General features: G+C 37.2%; 2 protein-coding genes across 12 annotated transcripts in view; one reads left to right on the top strand and one right to left on the bottom strand.

Moving 5' to 3' along the window:
- Nucleotides 1-14901, bottom strand: part of ENKUR (enkurin, TRPC channel interacting protein) — a 29265-nt gene extending 14364 nt beyond the window's left edge. Inside the window, exons 1-2 of one of the 2 annotated variants that reach the window (XM_014847477.3) lie at nucleotides 14020-14901; nucleotides 1995-2140 (exon numbers count right to left, since the gene is read on the bottom strand). In XM_014847477.3, coding sequence (XP_014702963.1) covers nucleotides 1995-2103 — 109 coding nt within the window. In that variant the 5' untranslated portion in view covers nucleotides 2104-2140; nucleotides 14020-14901. Of the gene's footprint in view, nucleotides 1-1994; nucleotides 2141-12948; nucleotides 13088-14019 lie in introns of those variants that run through there. The other variant, XM_014847453.3, reaches the window with a different exon arrangement.
- The window catches only part of THNSL1 (threonine synthase like 1), a 68785-nt gene that overhangs the window by 42654 nt on the left and 9802 nt on the right, over nucleotides 1-16329 (top strand). For 2 of the 10 annotated variants that reach the window (XM_014847439.3, XM_014847429.3), the window contains exon 1: nucleotides 13775-13913. The exons of 5 other annotated variants lie outside the window; for them this stretch is intronic. The gene's annotated coding sequence lies outside the window, so the exon portion shown is untranslated. Of the gene's footprint in view, nucleotides 1-10999; nucleotides 11127-13774; nucleotides 13914-14915; nucleotides 14956-16329 lie in introns of those variants that run through there. 3 more of the 10 variants (XM_044761993.2, XM_070500808.1, XM_070500807.1) reach the window with 3 other exon arrangements.

Here is a 16329-nt window from a genome sequence, read left to right as displayed (position 1 = left end):
CCTTAACTCTAAGGGAGTGCATACAAGAGATAAAAATGAATTCTCAGAAAATGCGGAAACAGTTTAGAAAGACTGATAACTCATTCTTAGGTGAGTAAATAGAGTAAACTGTAACTTGGTTGTTTGTGGTTGTCCACTGGATGGTAACTAAAGCCCACCCCGGCCTTCCCCTTACATCTATCTAAACATCATCCTGTCTCTCATCCCAGGAGTAGGGGTTGGCAATGGGATGAGGTTGGAAAATGGGGTCAGGACATCTCTTTACAAATTATTTGGTGGTAGTGATAATAAATATGAAAACCAAATGGTTTAGTTTTTTTAGGCTATATCAAAATGGCAATGTCAACACGGCCTTGTAGTAATGCAGAGGGTCTATCAATTGAATTTAGAGAAATGTTCATGTACCTGTTAAGTGTTTTTCAGTGTGTCTAGCAAATTACTATCTTCAAATTAACTGTGTTCCCAATGGCAGCATATTCAAAAAGAGATTGGCAGCAGCCTTGGCCTGTATTACCTTTAACTTTACCTTACTTTACTGGGCTTAAGCTCTTCCAACACTCGGAATTTCTTAATTATTCTTAAGGCCAACTAAACGTTGTGTTTGTTTTGCCTCATACAGTTTATAAGAGGAGAGATAGGCTTCTTCTCTTTTTTCTTATTTGATGTTTAGGATTTCTATAGTTTGGTAATTGTGTTATATAATACAATGTGCTAACCTTCAAGAGCCTACATGAGGACCCAAGTAACATCATTGGTCCTAAGGCATTGAAAGAATTGAATTCCATTTTAAGATTTTCCAGTGTCTTCAAGTGGTTTTAGGTCACATAATATCTAGCCTCCACTTGAGGAAGATACAAAAGAGACTTTCAAAGACACGAATTTAAGCATGAATGTTGTATTTTCAGACTTGCTTCTTGCATCTTTCCTGATAATGCCCTCATCCTTTGTCATGGCAGTTGGATTAAGAGAGGATTGTAGGACATAAAATATTTCCATGGGGAGAAGTAGTTTCACTTTGTCAAAAGGTACACCCTAGCTGGGCTTGAGATGTTGCATTATTTCCTTGATGCCAGAAGACATAAAAAGGCTAACTTTTTAAAAGAGATAGACTCATTTCCCTCTCCTCTTTATTGTCCTAAAACATCAGGGAAGACATACATAGGATGGGAGGAAGCTGCTTCTCTGCATACCTGTCACAGATCCCTTTTCATCAATTTTCCAGTCTTTTGAGAGCCTTCTTTTCTGGTATCCACATACTCCGTGATCATGATTAACTACATAATTTGCAACGCCAGTACAAAATGAAAATGCAGGGTTCTTTGATCAAAGATTAAGAATTTCAGGATGGCAAAAGCAGGGCATTAAACCAAGCATGGGATTCTTCTAAACATGGGGCCTTGTGTGACTGCACAGGTAGCATGCCCAAGAAGTTGGCTCTGTCTACACTCATTCGTGAAGGTTCCTCCATGACATCTAACTCATTTATTGTTCTAATGATCTTAGAGATCTGGGAGAGATAAAGCCCATACTCAAGTCTCAAGTGAGCCTGGTAGTTGCTTCAAAAACTGGTAGTAACTGATGTAATTTTCATTTCTTGGAGAAAAGTTCAGACAGGATTTAGATGCCAGGCAATCTTGCCCATGGGGGTTTAGAACTCTTTTGATAACATTCCTTTGTTATTGAAGTCATATGGCTAGGGACTAAGATGGTGAGACATGTGGTGTCAGAGGTGGGACTTTATGGGACAGTCCAAGATGTACTTCAAGATTCTTACACCATGAAAAGGAAAGTCTATTTTGGGGGCAACTTGGCATTCTCCACTCTCTTTTCCTACTACATTCTCTACTTCTCCTTTCTTCTAGCCTCTCAAACTCTGTTTAATATGAGGTAAAGTTTCTATCACTTGTAAATATTTAATATTCATAGACAATACAATAATTTTAGTTAAATTACCTGTTAACACTTTTAATGTTAAAAAGAATGATAAGACCTACTCGGTGGTAGAGGTTTTTCCTTTGAATGTTTCTTCAGGAATTCCTTTGGAGAAGGTAGTTCAACTTTTGCTGGTCCCATAGTTTTCATTGCAGTTTTAAATTTTTGCATGTCATCTTTTACAGCTGTCTTAAAAACTGATGTGTACCTAAAATTAAAAAAAGTAGTATTTATATTTCTAGTAGAAATTATTTAAAGTTTAAAAAAGGATATACATTTCTAATTTATATAAGTCCATATTCATTTGGAGATAAAGTATAATTATCGGAGCCCTGTTTATCAAGCTTAGGCAAGCTAGAAGGAGGCTTTGCCCTAAGAAACAGATGCCAGTGTAAAGATGTTCATAATATTTCCTTATTATCCTTTGAGCATCTGTAGCATTGATAGTGATGTCACCTCTCCCATTCCTGATATTGGTAATTTGTGTCTTCTTTCTCCCTCTTTTTTCTTTTTTTTTTTTTTTTGCTGATCAGTCTGACTAGGGCTTTATTAAATGTTATTGATCTTCTCAAAGAACTAGTTTTCATTGATTTTCTCTAATGCTCACATGTTCCATTTAAATGATTTCAGCACTTATCTTTATTATTTCTCCTTATTTGAGGTTTAATTTGCTTTTCCTTTTTTAGTTTCTTAAGGTGCAAGTTTAGGTATTTGACTTTAAACATTTATACTTTTCTAATAGAAGTATTTAAAGGTATAAAATCCCCTTGAGGCACTGCTTTATAGCTGCATCCCACAAATTTGGATATGCTGTGCTTTCATTTTCATTCAGCTCCAAATACCTTTTTAATTCCCTTCTTGTATCTTCTTGACTTAGGAGTTTGTTGAGATGTGTTTAGTTTTCCAATGTATGGGGATTTTCTAGATATCTTTTCAATTTCTAATTGATTTTTACCGTGTTTAGAGAATATCCTTTGTATGATTTCAATCATTTTAAATTTTCTGACACCTATTTTATGGCATAAAGTATGGTCTGTCTTAGTAAATGTTCTAAAAGGAAGTGTACTTTGCTCTTGTTGGCGGCGGTGTTCTATTAATGACAATGAGGTTGAACTAGTTGGTAGTGTTTTCAAGTATTCTATTAATTATTGAAAGAGAGATGTTGAACTCTCTGACTACAGTTGTGGATTTGTCTCTTTCTTCTTTTAGTTCTATCAGTTTTTTGCTTCGTATATTTTGAAGCTCTATTAGTAGGTACATAGCATTTAGGAATATGATATCTTCTTGAAAAACTGACTACTTCATCATTATAAAATAATATTCTATCTTGTTTAAAATTCTATACTCTAAAATCTACTCTGTCTGATATTAAGAAAACCACTCCAGCATTCCTTTGATTTGTGGCAACATAGTATTTTTCCATTCTTCAACTTTTTACTTATTTGTGTCTTTATTTTTAAAGGGGTTTTCTTATGGAGAGCATAGAATTTTTATCCTTTCTAATAATCTTCTATTTGGTATGTTTAGACCATTCACATTTAATGTGATTTTAAAAATCGGTTTGTGTTTAAAATTTCCATCTTGCTATTTGTTTTCTACATATCCCATTCTTCATTCTTCCTCTTTTCATCTTGCCTTATTTTTTGTTTTTATTCTGTGGAAGTTCTAAGGTTTACAATATACACATTTAACTTATCACAGCCTATTTCAAGGAATATTATACCACTTTACATATTGTATAAGAACCTTACAAAAGAATATTTGCATCTACACCCCCGTCTTTGTCCTAGTGTTGTAATATATTTTACATCTATACGTGTTATAAAACCCATAGTTCATTGTGATTATTTTCCCTTTAAAAAGCCAATTATATTTTAAAGAAATTTGAAAAGAAGAAAAATAATCTTTACTATTTATCCATATATTTACCATTCCCAGCATTCTTTATTTCATTGTGTAAATCCGAATTTCCAACTTGTACCCTTTCTTGTGCATTAAGGACTTTTTAACTTCTGGCTTTCCTTGTTTCTGATGAGATATTTGCTGTCCTTCTTCCTTCCACTGTATGTAATGTGTCTTTTTTCTTTGGCTGCTTTTAAGATTTTTGTCATTATTACTAGTTTTAAGAACTTTAATTGTAATGTCCCTTGCTATGGTTTTCTTCTCCATCTCCTCCTTTTTCTTTTCTTTTTTTCCCCCTGCTTGGGGTTCATTGTGATTCTTGGTTTTGTGGATTTAGAGATTTCATTAAATTTGTCAAAACTTTTGCCATTCTTCAAATATTTCTTCTGTTAACCCACTTTTCTCCTTTCCTTCTGGGATTCCAATTTCACTTATATTAGGCTGCTTCATGTTCACAGCTCACTGATTCTCTGTTTTTCTTTTCAGTTTTTTTCTCTGTTTCATTGTGTATTGTTCTATTACTATGTCTTCAGATTCAACAATATTTTCTTTTTCAGTGTCTTAGCTACTCTTAATCCTATCCCTATTGGATGGGATTAGGATACTACTGGTATCAGTATTAGATGGGATAGGATACTTACTATTTTCATTTTAGACATGGTGTTAGTTATGTGTAGAAGTTAGATTTGGGTCTTTTTTTTATCCTTCCATTTCTCTCTGTATCTTGCTTGTTTTTTCCTCAAACACATCGAAGATATTTAAAATAGTCATTTTAATGTCCTTGTCTACTAATTCTCTCCCTGATGTCATTTCTTCGTCTGTTTGTATTGACTGATTTTTCCCTTGGTTATGCATTATATTTCTGGGTCCAGAAGAGCTTTTAGTCTAGTTCTAATTTGGCCCCACTACTGAGGCAATATACTCTTGAGAGCACTACTCAATGCACTGTATCTCAGAAGGTCTTTCCATTCTGATGGGAATATGAACTTTATCTGGCTGTGCTGCCTTCTGTTGGTTATTTCCCTGGCCTCAGTAGTTTCATCAGACACATGTACCATCAACTAAAGACTTGAGGGAAATCCTCCTGAATATTTCCATAGCTCTCTCTTTATCTATGAGGTTCTCTCCTCTCTGGTACTCTGTGCTGTGAATTCCACATGCCTTGATCTTCCCAAACTCTGACCTCTGTCTCCTTAACTCAGGGAAACTGCTGGGTTTTGTTTAAGTTCCTTTTTCCTGGGCTTTTGCCTGGAAATTCTCTCCAGGGAGTATGTTGAGGCAACGAGGGCTTGTTTCCCTTCTCTGAGGGATGACTGCTCCGTGCTGCCTATTGTCCAGTGTCTGAAAACCACTGTTTTACATATATGTTCTGGTGTTTTCATTGTTTAAAGTGAGAGGGTAAATTCCTTGATTGGAAGCAGAAGTTCAGCTCTATCACTTTTAACAATTTGTATTCTCTTCTTACTTATGTGGATAAGTTTGTTTTGAGAAACATTAAATAGTTTCTTGCTTTTAGGGGCCTTTTCTCAATCTTGAACTCACTGGCTGGGAATTAATTATAGTTCAAACTGAATGAGCTCATTAGATACTTTAAGGAAATATGCTCAGTCCAAACGTGTGCCTTAAAATTCCCATGGAAGTTCGAATTGGCAGATATGATCTCTTGATTCATAAAATAACTTCCTTTGGGGTGAAAAAGGCGTCTGTATACTCTCACTTCTTTTTAATTTGCAACCTTGTGATTCAATACATTATTTTGTGTGTGTGCTGAAGGCTTACACATCTGTTATAGGAAACAAGATATTCCAGTCTATATGAATAATTTTTTATTTTTCAAAATTACAAAAATAAAAAAAGATGAAATTAATATATCATGTGTCAATCATATATCAATAAAAAATAAATAAAAATCTAGGTTCCCTCCATCTCCTCAATCCATTTTCCAGAATAAACTCTGTTTTCTATATTTCTATTTATGTATGAACTGTAACTTGATTTTTAAAAACTTAATATAATGTGATATCTTTCCAGAACAGTGCATGTAAAGCTTATACTGTCTTTTCAATAGCTGCATTTTATTCTATTTTCTGGATTGTGTGGTTTTATTATAAAGACCTAGGGGGTGACTTTATTAGACAACTGGGCCTACTTTCTAGTTTTTATTAGATGTGGGCTATAGATTAATTATTCTAAAACTAAAATTGTCATCTTCAATAAACATGCCATACTTGCATTTATTTTATTGCCAATAATCACCACATAGTAAATCATATGAAGTCTTTAGGCATATATTTTTAAAGCATTTTCTCTTAAAGAGCACACAGAGAAATACTGACTCAAAGTTGGGATGGTTTGATAATGCTTGATGGAGATTTTTCTTTTCCTAATGGCTTAGATGGGCATCTGGTTAACTACTGTTTTTTGGTTTTGTTTCGTTCTTTTAATTTCAAACCAATATTATTGCAGTGTTTCTCTATTGTGTAGGACTTTAGAACCTAGACTGTATTAGAAAGTCCCTCAAATTATTTCTCGAAGAGAATTCTAACTTGTACATGGGTACCCCTTAAGCTCACGTAAAGGAACTGAAGTGAGAGTCTTCAATTCAGCCTCATGACTCTAGCAAATAATTCAATTTTCAACAGTGGATGCCAATTCTACTCCCAGCTTGGCTGACAACACAGGTATGTATCACCGAGTATAATTCTGATCTTGGTGCTGCTTAATACCTATCATAAACTGTTGAGAGGAATAATAAATATGGTAGATTATCAAGAGGATATGTAGTCAATGTATTAATTTATATCTGTGCTGGACAATACAGTAGTTACCAGCCACATGTGAATACTGAGCACTTGAAAGGTGGCTAGTGCCACATGTTGAAATTATAGTATTTTGGATACATTGGGTTAAAATAAAAATCTATTATTAAAATTAATTTTATATATTTTTTCTACTTTTTTAAAGTGGTTATTAGAAAATTTAAAATCACGTACGTGGCTCACATTTTATTTCTATTAGACAGTGCTGACCTAGAGATTGGAAAAATCAATCCTTGAATTAAAAAATATAGTTGCATAGTTGTATACCCAGACCACATCATATCGATGTCTCCAAAACTGCTTTCATTAAGTTATGTTTTGGCATGAAGACCATTGGTCTACAATGAGAGCAACATCTGACCTGTGGAACTTGGTGCATTTAATGTAAGAGTGCTGCTGAGATCTTTATTCATTACATCACACACATTGTCTCTTTTCTCCATGAACCGTGGAGGAAGTCTTATTTCTGGCCCCACACCAAGAATACTTGTGTTTCTCAGCCACTGCTTTCCTTCTGTCTTATGGAAAACGTGACTTAGAGTGTAAGTGATCTTTGAAGGATCATGGGAAGCATCGTTCTTCCTTTGTGGGTTGCCCACCTTCTAGTTAGCACTGAGTCAAATTTTTATCAGACTTCAAGCAAACACACAAGATTTGAAAGCATACATTTCATGTACCAGAAATTTCACGCTCATTTGTGGCACTGTCTTACTTTTCTATCATTATTTTCTATTTACTTTGATATCCTCATTAAAAAATATCTTATTGCATTATAACAGAGTAATGTATAAATAAATACTAAGCAGTATCTTACACATGAAAATTATCTGAAGAATAAAATATATAGATATATATGTGCTATTGAATCAAAAGGTGCTCATTACGTTTGTTTTAATTATTTACTCAGATTGAAAAGCAGTGCACAACCTGGTTAAAGTTATGGGCTTTGGTGTCAGACTTATATCTCAGTCTTAGCTCTTCTTCTTCCTAGCTGCCTCGACTCTCTGGGCCTGAGTTTCCTCTTCTGTAAAATCAGGATATTACTACTCATCTCATAGGGTCCTTGTGAGATTTACATAATGCTTATGAAAAACATGGAACAGTATCTGGTACATTGTAAACACTAATACATTGAACATATAATCATCATCATCACTATTATTAATATTGTTGTTATTATTACTTGGTATTCATCTTGCTTAAATAAAAAAAAAAGTTTAATCCTTGACTGATCTTACCTGTGTCCTAGAAGACAGTCTTATTCTCTAAAAATTCAAGTCATTGTGTAAAAATGGTTATTATAAGAGACAGACACAGATAGACAGACTTTCCTGATCTATAATAAACAGATTCTCATACTATGACATATTGTACAGTATGCTTAAGATATTGAATCTTGATCTGTAATGGAATAAACTTATAAAAAATGAGTCTAACTCTGACAAAAGTTCAGTTATCCACAAATTTCCCTGGCAACTAATTTTAAGAAATATTGTCGACATAGTTTCTTCTCAACATTTTTAGGTACGTGTGAAATGCCAGAGAGACGTGCTAACGTACCACATGTTAAATCTCTAGAAATCTAAATGAGAGGCAATTACCCGCAATGAATGAACACTAAGCCAGTAAATGCACATGGAAGCTGAGATTCTCCTTGTTGACAAAAATCCTGTTTGTGGATGTCCTTGCCCTCATCCACAGGTCAGAAGGGGAAAAGTACCTTCTCAAATTATCCCTTTCATTTCTAGTTTCCCAGGCCTTCAATTCTTCCACATTCTTTAGGTAATTCTATTAATTATAACACATCTTCAGTTGTGTGCTTGCTTTTCTTGCTGATTTTGAAATCTTCTATATGAACTGTGGGGTTTAGGTCAAAAATTAATATAAATACATGCATGAGAAGAGCACTTGGGTAAAAATAACAGAAGTGATGCAGAGAAGTGTTAGTACTGTGGAAGTCTCCAGAGTCTGGATATCTAGATTAAATATATGAATAACAACTTCTAACACTAATCATAAAACTCTGTCTGAGACCACATAATGCAGCAATGGGAATTTTAGCATAAAATTTCATTATTCTAAAAACAAAGGCTCTGGAATATTCTTGACTTTTTTTGAATAAAAGTTCATTTAGAAGGACTACTGCACTCTCCAGTTGAATTAATGGCTATAATTAGCCAGCAAAGTAGATAAGAACCTCAGGAGAAAATGACTGCGTCATCTTAGACTTCATAATAGTCAAGATTGCTTAGCAAAGTCAGATACATAACCAGACTTTAAGGAGATGTTACAAAACTTCAGAAAATATACATAGGACAGTATGTAAATTGAATTAAATGGAAGGTAGTCCAAGAAGAATGAGAAGCTCTGAAAATGAAATTCTAACTAAATGTCACAATTAATCCCAATAAAAACAAGAAAGGCTTAAGGAAAAACACAACTAGTGGGTGCTTAGGACATTAAATATTCCCGCTTTCAAAAAGTAAGCACCCAGAAAAAATATTTACAAGCCACTTATCCGACAAAGGGTTAATCTCCGTAATATACAAAGAACTCACATGGCTTAACAACAAAAAAACAAACAACCCGATCAAAAAATGGGCAGTGGACATGAACAGACATTTCTCAAAAGAAGATATGAATATAGCCAATAGACACATGAAAAGATGTTCATCATCGCTAATCATCAGGGAAATGCAAATCAAAACTACACTAAGATATCACCTTACCCCCGTTAGATTGGCAAAAACATCCAAAACCAAGAACGACAAATGTTGGAGAGGTTGTGGAGAAAGAGGAACCCTCATACACTGTTGGTGGGAATGCAAACTGGTACAGCCACTATGGAAAACAGTATGGAGATTTCTCAAAAAGTTAAAAATAGAAATACCCTATGACCCAGCCATCCCATTACTGGGTATCTATCCTAAGAACCTGATATCAGATATCTCAAGAGTCCGTTGCACCCCTATGTTCATCGCAGCATTATTTACAATAGCCAAGACGTGGAACCAGCCTACATGCCCAGAAACTGATGATTGGATAAAGAAGATGTGGTATATATACACAATGGAATACTACTCAGCCATAAAAAAAGACGAAATTGGCCCATTCACAACAATGTGGATGGACCTCGAGGGCATTATGTTAAGCGAAATAAGTCAGTCAGAGAAAGACGAACTCTATATGACTCCACTCATAGGTGGAAATTAGTATATTGAGAAGGAGATCTGATCGGTGGTTACCAGGGAAAAGGGGGGGTGGGGGGAGGGCACGGAGGGGGAAGTGGTGTACCCACAACATGACTAACAAAAATGTACAACTGAAATTTCACAAGCTTGTAATCCATCATAACATTAATAAAAAAAAAAAAAAAAGTAAGCACCCAGAAGCTCCATACTGGTAAGCCTGATGTCAATTTTGGAGAGCACCTAAAAATCTGTAGCAATGATTGTATGAGCCATTTGGAATTTCAGGTTACTGAAATGAACACCATTTTTTTTAAAAAAAATAAGATTATGGGATTCATAAAACAGGCAAATGGCTTAGACATAAGAATATGGATCTTGATGTTAGCAAAGCCTCTAATTAAATCCTTGCTGATATCAGCTGATTAATGGATGCATTTGGATGACTGACTGAAACTTCAAAACAATATTGCTGTCAGCCTAGAAAGAGGTGTCTAGTAGCCTACTAAAGTGCAAAGTATTTACCCTGTTCAGTGATAGATGGAGATATGAAAGACATACTTACTTGATTTGCACATGACACAAAGCTGGGTGGGATGGTTAAGAGAGTGTATGAAAGATTCAAAATTCAAAACTCTGCCTATTAATGAATTTAGATCAAAAAGAATCAGCTACACAATTAGTCTTAATTCATGTGGGAATTTCAATGCGAGACAATGGTGGGACATGACTGTCAAAATGCTAATGGATGCATTAATAAAAGTATTGTGTATCAAGAAAGGAGATAATGGCTCCATGGGATGTTCAGACCATACCTGGAATATTATTTTAAACAAAGGGAAAGAGAGAATGATTGGCGATATTAAATAACTGGAGCCATCAAGAGAAGGGTAACAAATTTGGTGAAGATCTTGGAAACCATCTCATGCATCATGAGCAAGTGAAATTTTGAAAATGGATTCATGGCTTCCCATTGACTTTAACACTTTTAGGTCTTAAGTCTCAGCTCATAGTTCAACTGCAAGAGGGTGCCCTTCACCCTACTTTGGTTACATATATCCATTGTTTAAGTTTTCATTTAGTATTTGCATCTCTCATTTGGGTTTTCAATATTATACGGTTTTATCATTAATCAACATTTTAATGTTTATATTTCAGTTCCCCAAGGAAACTGCAACCTGTGAGGTATGGGAGATCACACTGCAGTCAATTATTGATTTTCCCAAGGAATTAACCTCCTTGTGAAACCTGGACAGTCATCTTGCTAATCTTGCAAAGATCCACAGTGAGCTTTCTTGAAGTTGGGTTTATAACTTGGTGATCCAAATAAGCCTCGTAGCTTAATACATTTCTTTCTTAAGATTAATTCCTACTTTTAGTAAGGAGATTGAGTCAGGCAAGTATTTTTAGTGTGGTGAGAAAGAGCTAGGTAAATGTTTTATTATCTGTGTTTTTATAAATTGGTAGTTTGCGTGCATGACATCTTGTCAAATTAAAAACTTCTCATGGTTGTTGCTGACACTGTAGGTTGACTTCACCTCACCAGAAAGAGTCCTTTGGCACCACACCTAGATACCTTCTATTCCCTTCACCATATGTTCCTTTTCCCGACTTATTCTTTCAGAGTAAACCAAGGCGTTTGTGCTGTCACTCCAACATTCCCCGAGAACATTCCCCCAAAACAATGTTATATACACAAGAGGGGCTCAGTTAATGCTTGCCAAATGAACGAAGAATATTTCTATAAAATTTCTTGAAAAAATCACCTAGACGCAGTAAAGCTTTTTAACTTACCAATGAAGAGAACACCTGTCTAATAAAATATCTTAACATTCAAATTCAGTACTCTATAGAAAATACAATTGACTAGTGGATTTCAGAGAGGAGGAGCTTTACCTTGTACAATATACAGGAATTTTTGAGCACAAGTCCCTTCAGCAATAGTTAATTTGAATGCTCCTCATAAACTCTGCGACTGTAATATATCTTACTTAACATTCCTCTTTCCGACCTCAATTAGATTTTTGAGTAGCTGATGGAAAACAACATAGGCACTGCTCTGGTTAAAACCAGATACTCAGGCTTAACATGGAAGCGTTTGCCCAATTGTTGAAGATGTTAGGCACCCCAAGTAATTACCAGTAAAAATAACTGGACATTAGATATGAAAGAGACTTGAACATTATCTAGTTCATTTAGCTTGTTTTACTCATCAGACAACAAATGAAAATTTATTCATGATCCCCAAACCTATTAGTTGCAGAGTCTGCTTTTTAGCTGCGTGCTCTTTCAATGTTGTTTTGATTTGCATCACGAAAAGGAAAAACATAAAAGACAGCAGAGTTCTAGAGGGAATGAGATTTTCTCCACTAGTTACCTTCTTCTCTCTCCATAGATTTAAATAAGTTCTAAGTCCCTACACAGGAGAGTAACCTGGAGGTTTACTTTGAGGTTACCTTTCTGAAATTTGGGGAACCTACAGGGCCTAACACCTATGTAAAAATTTTAACTCAGTTACGTATTTTTGGGTCTTTTTCCGTCTACCCTTCCTTTCACCCAATTATTAGATCCGAAAAAGACCTTAGAAACTATCCAGTCTGTCTATTTCGTTTCACCCATCAAAAAAACTGAGGCTCAGAAACAAATAGGACTCTATACGAGACAATAATCTTGGGAAAAAATAAGTACCATCCCAATAGTGTAGTCAGAAATAAAACAATGAACTCCTGAAAACAAATATCAAGTATCCTAACATGGGATAATAAAGTTGGGATTTTCTCTTTTCAACAAGAAATTTCACGCTATGTTGTATACCACATGATGTACGAAAAACTACATCAGTTACAAAACAATTACAAACCGTATTAACAGGAGGCTAACATGATAAGGTGGCCCTCTCACAGCACGGGACTGCCCTCTCTGTGAACTGTGAGATGCTAAATACCTAGATTTTGTAAACTCTTCTCTAAGAAGTTGTCATCCAAGGCTACTTCATTGAGCAAAAATAGATGTTATTTCTTAAAGTTATATGATGCTTAGTCAAACCTGAAATGGAACAATTATTTCCCATTCTTGTTTCAAGCGATAATCTTTGCTTACCCACATACCTAGGAGGCTGGGGAGGTTCCTTCCAGTCACTGGGTATGAGGTTATAAATGCTCTCAGAAAAGCACGCTGGATCCATGACCACCAAATGATTCCTTAAAACTACTCAACTTTTTTCTCTATACCACTATCTCCGTCCCCTTCTTCACTGCGTCCCCTTTCCTTTTCTACTCTCTTGCCTTCTCAAAGAACTAAGGTTTCTCTCTTTCGCATAATTCCCCTTTGACCTCTTCTTCGCAGTCCTCTCTTGGGAAGAAAATAAAATACCCCTTCTATTCCTCTTGGGGTTGCTTAGCGTGGTTAACGGCGCGGTTGCCATGGAAACAGTTACTAGGCGACGGAGAAGTCGAAGGCAGCACCACAAATTAGGTTTCCTTTCTTCCCTCTCTGCAGCTCCTTCTTCTGCCTGAGAAGTTCAACATGGAAACCACTATTTATATGTGCCCTTGGGAGTAATGGGGTCAAGAACGGCCTCCCTTTAAAAACGTTGCTCTTTTCTGTCTGTATATTTGGAGAGAAAGATAAACTCAGCTAGAGACAGTCAGGAAGCGCAGCGGTAGGTCACACAATACGGCCTTTGTGCGCAGGCGCCAATCCCGGAGGAGTCGGGGCGAGCGGCTGAGGCCACGCTAACGCACGGGCCAACGTCGACAGCGAGATGAGGGAGGGGAGGAGCCCGAGGAGCTGGGAGGTTCAGGGGGGTGGAGCCTGGGACGAAAGTCACGTGCCCTGTGTGCGGCTGCTCCGGGCGAGGGCGTGGCGCGCGGACGCAGGCCGGCACTGGCGCAGGCGCAGAGGCGGCTGCGCGGGGGCGCGGGGGCTGCAGTGTGCCCTCGGGTTTGGACAGTGGGCGAGCCTGGGCGAGGCCCGGAGGTGCAGGGCTCCGACCGGAGGCGGCGCTAGCGGCTTCTGGACGCTCCTTCCCATTTCCTTTCCTTTCTCCCGTCTTCTCAGGGTGATTTTCTTGGTGAGTTATTTGAGGAGAAAGAAAGGGAAACTGTAGAAGCCAGTCCGTTAGCATCGCATGCCTTGTCCCCTTCGTCCCTCCCCCTTTCCAGTCCTGGGTTTGTCACCTCAGCTCTCCGTCCGCGCTGCTGTCCGGCCGCTTTTTTCCCCGGCGGCTCGGAACCGGCCGCGCAGCCCCGCGCCCCTGTGCGAGCGCGCCCCCTCCTCCGCATCCACCTGTCGCGCGGTCCTCCCGCCGCCGCCTCGCTGTCCCCGCGCCGAGCCCTCCCTGCTCTCCGCCGTCTCCCTCTGGGTCGGGCCCCTCCTCTTAGGTCTTTCTCCACATCTTCTTGAACTTCCTGTTTTTTAAACGACCAGCCCAAACCAGGAGGAGAAGCCTTTTAAATGGGCCCTTGAATTTTTGCCCACTTTTGGATGTCCCTTTTTGAAAATTGTCTTCTTTCTGAGAAGCGGTTTTATTCGGTTTGAACCATTTGGTCTTCCATAAACCCAACTGTGCACGTATGACAGCTGAAAGGAACTCATGTAGAAGCCTTTGCCGTCCCGAGTCTCTAAAAAACGTTTGAGAGTATGATTTGGGAAGGAAGATAGATGGCTCTGAACCAGCCGTACAGAGGCCACGCTGCCCGAGGGGGATGAAGATGCTCGCAGACAAGAGAACAGCAGTTTCGGTAGTCTCGAAATGCCAGGGTGCTCGGTGGAGGCCTTAAAACAGCAGGGTGGCTTGGTAAATTTTTTAGTTCCTGCTTAAAAGGCTATGCTGAATGTGCAGGTCCTTATGAATTTCTCTAGATAAGAATAAATTTAGTTTTTTGTTATTCAGTTGATCCGATTTTTATTTTTATCCCAGGTGTTTAACAAGCATTTTATTCAGATGAGTGACACTTTGGGGATGAGGCTCTTGTATGCTACTTGGCCCCTTTCCCCTCTGAGTATTTTATGTTTTGGAGGATTTTTTGCCTACCATGTATAGAAAAAAATTCTCTTCTCTCTCCATGCTAAGATTTGAACTAAGGACTCAGAATGATAACACTATTAGCCAGGTGAGTAGTCATTGGCCAAAGCTTATAAATTTTCCAGTTAGAAGGAGCACTTTGGGACTATTTTAGCAAATAAAATAGCCAATAAGGGCAATGCGTCATTTCTCCAGTTAGCACCAACTGGCCTAAGCTAGTGTGGAGACTTTTTGATGCGACTGAATACAGTAATTTCACTGATGTCAGTATATTTATTGTGGTTTTAAAAATACCAAACAAATTTTAGAATCTCCTCCTTGTAGTATACTTAGTTTACAGTCTTGATGAAGTTGTTAGATCGTTTGGAAAGGAACTTTTTTGTCTTAGCTATTTGTAATTCTCCTTGCCTTTTGAAAGCATGTTTACAAAGAATATATTTTGAATTTTCGTAATTCCCTCAAAATGGCAATGCTATTCAAGGACATGCCTACGTCCACAGGGAATTAGTATGGGTACACCATTGGAGGTCATGAACTTTTTCTGTAAAGGGCTGGATAATAAGTGTTTTAGGCCATTGCAGGCCAGATGGTTTCTGTCCAAATTACTCAACTCCACCATTGTAGCTCAAAAGGAGCCAAAGACAACACTAACCAAACGAACAAATGAAGGAGTGAAGTTGTGTTCTGGGGAAGCAATTTACAAAAAGGGTACAGGGCCAGGTTGGGCCTATGGGTTGTAGTTTGCACAGACCCATGATATAAATGGTTACTAAAGATTATTTTAATCTATTTAGATGCATAAAACGTGTATAAGTGGGAATATAAATAAGACAATTAGGAAAATAAACCCATTATAAAGAGAGAGATTCTTTACAATATTTTTCTAAGTTATAGCATTGAAAAGGATTCTTAAAAAGTCTTTTGAATTAAATACTCAAGGCCATTAAGAGGATATCTAACAGCAAAAGACTAACAACAGGAAAGGCTTAGTCAGCTTTGATGCTAAGCTAAAGGCAAAGATGAGTGGCGACTTGCAAAATTATACTTTTGCTTATACGATCCCTGTGATTACAAGATGACACTGTCATGTATGGTCATCCCACCCTCGCCACCTCCTATTTCCAGGGAAGTAGGAGCTGATTGACTAAAGGGCTTGCTGAGGGGATTTTTGCTCCATAGTCAGAAGCAGGAGAGCTTTACCTTTCCCTGGTTAATTTGTGTCCTAGTATATTTACATTTTTTCTTATTACTTATTGGAAAACAATTTATTGCTGTAAAAATGCAGTAATTTTTAAGAATTTTTTAAAACCTCAGAATTTCTTCATAAGATAATGGACGAGATTTAGTCATGCTTCTGAGAAATTTAGAGATTGCATTTATGTATGATGACAAGCATAATCATGTCATAAATACTTTCGGAAGTTCATTGAGCTATACCCAATTCTCATCATGAAGTAATTTT

The sequence above is a fragment of the Equus asinus genome, chromosome 29 (assembly GCF_041296235.1).
Source record: "Equus asinus isolate D_3611 breed Donkey chromosome 29, EquAss-T2T_v2, whole genome shotgun sequence".
Taxonomy (NCBI): domain Eukaryota; kingdom Metazoa; phylum Chordata; class Mammalia; order Perissodactyla; family Equidae; genus Equus; species Equus asinus.
Note: the sequence above shows the minus strand (reverse complement) of the source record. Positions and strands in the feature narration are given on the sequence as shown.